This window comes from Pteropus medius, unplaced genomic scaffold (assembly GCF_902729225.1).
Source record: "Pteropus medius unplaced genomic scaffold, Ma_sr-lr_union100, whole genome shotgun sequence".
Taxonomy (NCBI): Eukaryota; Metazoa; Chordata; class Mammalia; order Chiroptera; family Pteropodidae; genus Pteropus; species Pteropus medius.
In genome coordinates, this window is record NW_024343159.1 from 698,499 (window position 1) to 705,722 (window position 7,224).

At 57.5% G+C, this 7,224-nt stretch overlaps 1 protein-coding gene across 1 annotated transcript in view; it reads left to right on the top strand.

The window, feature by feature from the left end:
* LOC120606114 (SLAM family member 9-like) overlaps positions 1 to 6,175 on the top strand; it is a 10,507-nt gene extending 4,332 nt beyond the window's left edge. The window contains exons 2-6 of the mRNA XM_039867243.1: positions 1,034 to 1,333; positions 2,734 to 2,847; positions 3,071 to 3,201; positions 5,073 to 5,153; positions 5,378 to 6,175. Coding sequence (XP_039723177.1) covers positions 1,034 to 1,333; positions 2,734 to 2,847; positions 3,071 to 3,201; positions 5,073 to 5,153 — 626 coding nt within the window. The 3' untranslated portion in view covers positions 5,378 to 6,175. The remainder of the gene's footprint in view (positions 1 to 1,033; positions 1,334 to 2,733; positions 2,848 to 3,070; positions 3,202 to 5,072; positions 5,154 to 5,377) is intronic.
* The last annotated feature ends 1,049 nt before the right edge of the window (positions 6,176 to 7,224 follow it).

Consider the following 7,224-nt stretch of genomic DNA (forward strand, 5'->3'; position numbering starts at 1 on the left):
GAAACACGCCGTTTCTCTAGAGCTGCTGATCGTTCCTGCCGTGTTAATACTTATGCACCTGCTGAATAGAGCATGTAATAGAAACACACAGAAAATAGAAACACACAGAAACCAGTTGGTGAACACTTAAAATGCCCCTAAGAACAGGAGATTTCCAAACACCTGTCTGTGCTTCGGAGCACGGTAACGGGCATTCCATTCGACTTGTTTCAGTTCTCATCTGTTCGTGAATCTGGCCGCCACAGCAAAATAACCCACTTCAGCCATCGCGGGCTCAGTCCTTCCGCTGTGCACCAGCATCAGTGCTGTGGTTTCCATGTTGTCCTCAATGATGTCAGATGTACATTAATCTAAAATGGCTCTATTTGAACCACATTTGTATCTTAGGTTTCATTTGGTCTGGAGCGACTCTTGCCACCCACAGCCCCCTTCGTGACATCATTTCCAACTCTTTCCGATCTTTGCTTCGTTAGCTGATATAAGGAGCGCACGGCTGGATTTACTTGATCCAAGTCCTGACTTTTTAGTGGGGGAAAATAATGCACTCAATAAACTTGCTGCTGACATCTCATTTACTGTTTTTTATTTATCATTTTTCTTGCCTTTTATTCGCTCGCATTTTCTTCTCTGGTACTTTGGTAGTGACACCTACCGGTTACCAAACTTAAGTTTTCACTTCAGCATTTAAAGACAATTGGTATTATTTTTCTCTGAACAAAAGAAGAACTTTAATATGTTTTTTCCACTGTATTCTTAACCCCTCCTGTGTTGTATTTATTATATATGTGGAAATACGTGTGATTATCATATCTAATACATAATTGTCATATACATCATGGCTATTTAATCATCTAGACTTAGCAAATAACAGCCTCGAGCACCTGTTCCCAGGCTGGGAGTCAGAGCCGCTTGGGCCACGGGGGGTAGGTCCCTTCCCCAGGCCTATGTGTGGAATGTCAGGCGAGAGTGGGGTGCGCGTTGGTGCAGCCCCCACTCCTGAGGCTCAGTTTCTCTTTCACCCCTTCTGCCCCAGAGCCCATCCCCCACCCACAGATCCAAGTTCACTCGTCATCCAGCACGATGGGCCGGTGCAATGTCAGCCTGGAGTGTGCAAGCCCAGGGACCACAGGGGACCTGACGGTGACCTGGCTGAGTAAGGACTTCCCTGAGGAGCCGGGGCAGAGAGGGGTGCTGGAGTCAGCCACCAGCTCCAGGCACCTGAGCCTGAGCCTGCCCTGGGACCAGTTGGATGGCCACCTCACCTGCGTGGTCAGCAACCCCGTGGACAGGAAGAACGTGACCTTACACCTGGAGAGCGTCTGTCTGCGGAGGGGTGAGTCCAGCCCCGGGGAGGGGGCAGGGCTGGCCCAGAGCAGGGGACTCGGGAGGCGGGGCACCGAGGGCCGGTTTCAGGCCGTGTCTGTGCTGCAAGCAGAGATGAAACGCCACCAGCAAGTGGCCCCGAGCTCGTTAGAGTCTTCAAACCTGCAAGTCCAGAAACTGGACCAGTGTACGGACTCAGCAGCCTCCCCCGCGCCATAGACGTGGGACTGGCAGGTGCCTAGGCCTTGCCCAGCATCGAGGAGCCTGGAGGCTGCATTAGTCACCGGAATCCAAGGCAGGGGTGGGGGCGGGCTTACAGAGCCCTCAGCCCTGCGTGCTGGTGGCCCCCAAGCGCGGGCCCTACCTGGAGGCCCCGTGCTCGCAGCTCGGGCAGTGGGTTTGTGCTTGGTTTTGTTGCATGCCGGACGCACGCTGCCTGGCCTCTGAGAACATAGTCACGGTTCTGCTCTGTGAATGCTGCAGCCACCACAGCGGCGACCCACAGCTCCCCAGCAGCCAGAGAGCCACCTCAGGCAGGGACTCTGCAGGGGAGACTGGGGTGGGAGCCTCGCAAAGCAGCCTCAGGCCCTGGTTTCCTGCAACACCCACTCCCCTGACGGAGCCACCAGCGTCCCCTGAGCTCTGCCTGCTCCTCGGGGCCCCCGTCCAAACACTCTCTTCCTCGTCTCTTCCCTGCTGGGCCACTCGGCATCCAACCCGCACACTCCGGCTGGGACCCGGGCACCGGGGTCCGGGAGAGAGTCCCTAGCTATGTGACCCTGGGCGAGCTACTTAATTTTTGGAACCTTTCCGAAAAAGGGACCATTTTATCCACTCAGAGGGCTATCGTGAGACTCAGAATAATATCGTGATCCACGATCGGTCGTCAGACCCGCGTGTGACACGCACCGTGCCAGTCATGGTCAGAAACAGCTCATCGAGGTGGGGGAGCCGACGGTTCCCAAACGCGAAGCCATACGAGGGGCCGAGCTGAGGGGACAGTATCTGGTTCGAGCGCCGACAAGAAAGAAGTTGGGGTGTGGAAAGCGTCCCGGAGAGAGGATGGCCCGAGTGCCCTTGTGGGGCACAGTCTCCCCGAGGCAGTGGGTGGGCGCCAGGGCAGAGCTCCGGGGCGCCTCTCCCCCGCCCCCTCCTGCAGTGTTTGTCTTCTGGGCTCTGCGGTTGGGGGGCTGAGCAGGGGCGCCCCAGCCGGCAGGGGCCCCCGAGGCTCCTGCACAGACGGGACAGGAACTCCAGTGGCCGTGGCCAGTGTGCGCAGAGGCCAGAAAGCAGGGAATCTGTCAGGGCGGCAGCAAGGTGTCCGTCCATCCGGGCTACAGAGACCCCCGTGGTCCCACGTCCCCACATCAGGCCCAACTGAGACATACCTGACGCCGGCCTTTGTCCCAGGTTCTCTCCAGAGCAAATGGCTTGTTTGGAGCTGCATCCTCGTGGTTCTGATGGTGAGCCTGGGGGCTGGAATATGGACCTGGAGGAAGAGGAGGAAGATGGAGGCTGGGAGAGGCAGGTGCCGGGCCGGGCGTGCTGGGGGAGGGGCAGCGGTGGGAGTCGGGATGCTCTGTGGGAAGACAGGCCAGTGTCGGCCTGAGAAGCACCCCGGTAAGGCCCGGGCGCGGGGGTGCTGAGAGGAAGGGCGGGGGCCGCAGGGCTGGGGCGAGCCGGGCGAGCTTGCCGCTGGGGCAGTGGCCGCCCCGACCCCACACTGCTGAGCCTCCGCTGTGCACAGGTGAGTCCGCGCTCTCCGCAGCTGCCCCCCAGGCCCTTGTCCCCGAGGAGACGGCCGGCCTGCAGAGCGGCGGGGCCGACGGCCACGAGCCTCCTCCCTACGCGGAGATCACCTGGCCGAGACGCCCCAAGGTGGGTCTGAGGGAAGCAGCGCAGCTCCACCGCCGCGCGCCCCACATCTGGGCGCCCTGGGCCCGTCACTCTGGACCCCCCGGGGCTGCCTGGGCGCCCACAGTGAGCCCGCAGCTGAGGTGAACGGGGGACACCTCTGAAGGCGAGGTGGCTGCCGCCTCTGCCCACCGGCTCCTCGGATCCCTGAGGGGCCGGGCGGGGCGGGCGGGGCAGGAGAGGCGGAGGTAAGTGGCCAGGTGTCTGGTGGGCCCTGCCGTTTCTGTAAGACCTGAAACGGAGCGAAGGTAGGGGACAGCAGCAGGGCCTGGGGCAGGGACCCAGGGACCCGAGCGGCATCGGCAAGCCCCATCTTCTCCCTCCCTCCCAGCTGCCTGGGACCCTGCCGTTAGTGCGGCGTGACCCATGGCTGGAAATGGCTTGCTGGTGACATGCCGCCAGGGGAGGGCCTGCAGACAGGACAGCTGGAGGACGAGAGGACACTCAGGGGCCTTCCCAGAAGCCTCGGTTCTCGAGCCAGGCTCGCAGGAACCCCCAAAGGGCCTGGTAGGGTAAAGGCTGCTGGGCCCACCCTCCGGGGTCCTGATTCGGCGGGTCCAGGACGGGCCGGGAATTGGCCTCTGAGCCGCGGGCGGAAGCCAGCAGTGCTGTCTGTTCTCCCAGGAGTGGCCGCCGGCGGCGTCCTCTCCCCTCCCACCCTTTGACTTCTCACAGGAAGGGTCACTGGGTCATTGAGCCACAGGACGGCGGGACCTTAGAAAGCCCCGGCGTGGTCTCGCAGGTTCGGGTGGGGACCAAGGGGTCCTGGAGGAACACTGGGACTTCCCAGGGCCGTGGCGAGCGTAAAGGTCCTCGCTCCCGGTCCGGGGCCCTGCGTATTGTGCCCCATGGCCTCAGCACCTGCCACACTGTGACTTCGCGTCTCGGCTCCAAGTTATGTCCCCGTCTGCCCTGGACCTCAGGAGACTTGTGACCCAAACCACAGGACCCCTACCAGAGAAGCAGAGCGGGGAGCGCTGTGTGGCTTCGGGGCAGAGACACCAGTCAGGCGACATCTGACCCAGACACTCAGCCCCGTCCTGAAGCCCCTGCCCTTGAGGAGACCCCTGAGCGAGAACGCGTCCCCTCCCGGGACACCAGGACACAGGACAGAGGAGACCTGGGGTGGTCCGGGGGAGCGGGCTCGGCGGGGCGGGTGTGAGATGCAGCTCTGATGCCGGCGCGTTGGTCAGCCTAGAAGATGACGTCACTGCCCGGGCCTCGGCCTCTCCTCGTAAGATGCGGCCCCTGTGGTGACACCTGGCATTGACCCGGAACTTCCGTGTTTCCAAGCACTTCTGCAACTAGGGCCATCGAGGCGGTTTGCAGATGTGTCCAGCAAATATTTGTCGAGTGTCCACTGTGTTCCAGAATCATTTGATTTGGGCCACAGGAGTCGGCAAAACCGCAGAAGTCCTTGGCCTCGCAGACCGTGTGTCCTAGGTTGAGGGAGGGGACAGTGACGAATAAGCAAAACAGGAAGTGTCAGGTGATGACGAGAACTAAGGAGAAGACAAAGCGGGAAAGGGGCTCGGGGGTCCGGCGCGGTTTGAACCAAGGCTCCCAGGGGGACGTCACAGGAAGAGAGACGTGAGAGGCAGGGCGGGCGGGCGAAGCGGGGGTCTTGGAGCGCGGGGCCAGGGAGGGAGAAGGCCGAGACTGTGGGGGTCAGGAGGGGCCGGAGCTGAGGCTGGGCTGGGGGTGCGATCGCAGCGGACAGCCTGACCTGCCCGGGTGAGGACAGGAAGCACGTGACGAGACACAGCATGACCGACGCTCGTCCCTAGAGCGTGTAAACTGACCGAGACCACCCCTGAACTCTGCTTGAATTGCAGAAAGGCCCGGAGACGGCCAGCGGCCACTCGCCCGGCGCCAAGGACACCCCAGAAGTCCACACCATCTACCAGAAGATCTAGGTAAGCCCAGAGCCCCGGGGGAGGCTGTAGACCATCAGGGCACTGCGAAGGGTGGGCCTTGGGTGGAGGGCCTGGGGGATCTCATCACCCGGCCCGTTACCCACGAGCAGAGAGAGGGGCGGCTCTCGGCCATGGACACGCCGAGGCCCGCGGAGCCAGGATTCGGCGTCAGCTGTGTCGGGGAGGGAAGCAAACTTTTTCTTTTTATCTCCATCACCTACTAGGCTTAATTCTAAGCACCAGAAACATACTATCTCGTGGTTCCTCGAAATTCAAGTAAGTCGCAGACCCTTGTTTGCTATTACGTGATGTCTGTACATGGACGTCCAAAGGCGCATCTGACTGAAATGGCGTATCATTCTTTTCGTCGCGATTGGACACGGGGTCCTGTTCCCATTACAACTTCTAGCTAATTGATTAAAATAATACAAGCATAACATATATTAAGCCACGTCACTGGATTTCTCTGTTCTTAACAGTTTTTCATTAGGTCCTTTTGAATTTATGGGTAAATAACCATATTTTTAACAAATAATTATAAATTTTCTGCTTTCTTTCCACTTTTTACACCTCCTTCCTTTCTCGTGTCTAATTGCCTTGGCCAATCCCTCCGAAATGATGCTGAATGACAGCGATGGTAAAAGATGCCTGGGCTTTGTTCCTGACTTTAACATAAATGCCTTTCGCGTCTCCCTATTAAGCACAAGGTTTTATGGTTAAGACCTACATGTTTTGTCATGTCTAAAAAGTATATATTTAGTCCTATTTTATCAAGATTTTTTATCAAAAATGAAATGTTAAATTCCACCGTTTCCTTTTTATCATCTGTGAAGATAGCATATTTTAAAATTTTTCACCTATTGGTACATCAATGGATTAGCTAATATTGAACTATTCTTGTGTTATTGGGATAAATCTCAGTCGATGTATTCTTCTTCTAATGTGCTACTATTTGATAATATTTTTATCTGGGTTTTTTTTTAACATTATTCATAAATAAAATCCTCCTGTGTTTTTTCGTACTTTACTTAGTCAGTTTGGCGTTTGTGTTCTGCCTGCTAAAGACCCCTTGTATCTCACTTGTGGTGATTCAGTTAAAATTTGCTTCATATCACGGTCCCCAAAATAAGATTCTTTTGAAAGAAAGGAATTCCCAACCCGCACTGCTGATTTAAATTATTTTTATTACAACGTTAATTCAGGGCGTCTAAACATGAAACTATGTATAAATGTCTTGTGCTTATAGCTTTTATGCCATAAACCCTGGAGTCTTTGCTCCCCAAAGTCCTCATAGGCCTTATTAATCCGTCTGATCCAAACTGTTATAAATTTTATCAATAATCGACAGAAACATTTTATAAATTTAGTAAATTCGGCAAATTGGTCAGCCAGCGATTTGCTCATTTCGGAAATAGCCTGTGAACTATCTTTCAGCAGACGGGTGTGGGGCGAGTCGGCCTTCGGGCAGCGCGATGGGACCCTCCGGCCCAGTCGGTAATAAGCGTGGTTTTGCCAGCACGGCGCCCGCGTTAAGCCCTCCGCCCGCTGGCTTCGGATCTCGAGCAGGGGCTTGGCCTCCAGGGCCTGGCACCCCAAGTGCTCAGCACATGTCATTGTCACCCCGCCCCGGGCAGATGGTGTCAGGACTGAGCTGGATTGCAGGACACCCAGCAGCCGTGGCAGGGTGCTGGGAGTGCACTCTGGGTCAGAAGCGTGGGTGCCGTGCTCACCGAGAGGGCAGTACGTGCCGGGGGACCGAGTGTCCCTACAAGTAATGAGAGTGGCTCGGAGGGGACAGAAGTTAGAAGGAAGTGACCCGACAGCAGAAACCGCCCATCACTCACCAGCGTCAGACGCACCGGGGCCAGCACCCGTGTGGGTTTCAGCGCCCAGTCACCCGCGGCGTCTGGGCAGCTCCTCCCCACCCCTGCCCCAGCGTCACTTCCTTCACGAACATCAACGGCACGTTCGCTGCCCCCGCCCCCGCCCTCACCGCCCACCTTCGCCCACTCTCGCTCGTCGGCAACGTCACCCAGCGCCATCGCCGGGGCCCCTTTCCGTGGGACTTCCT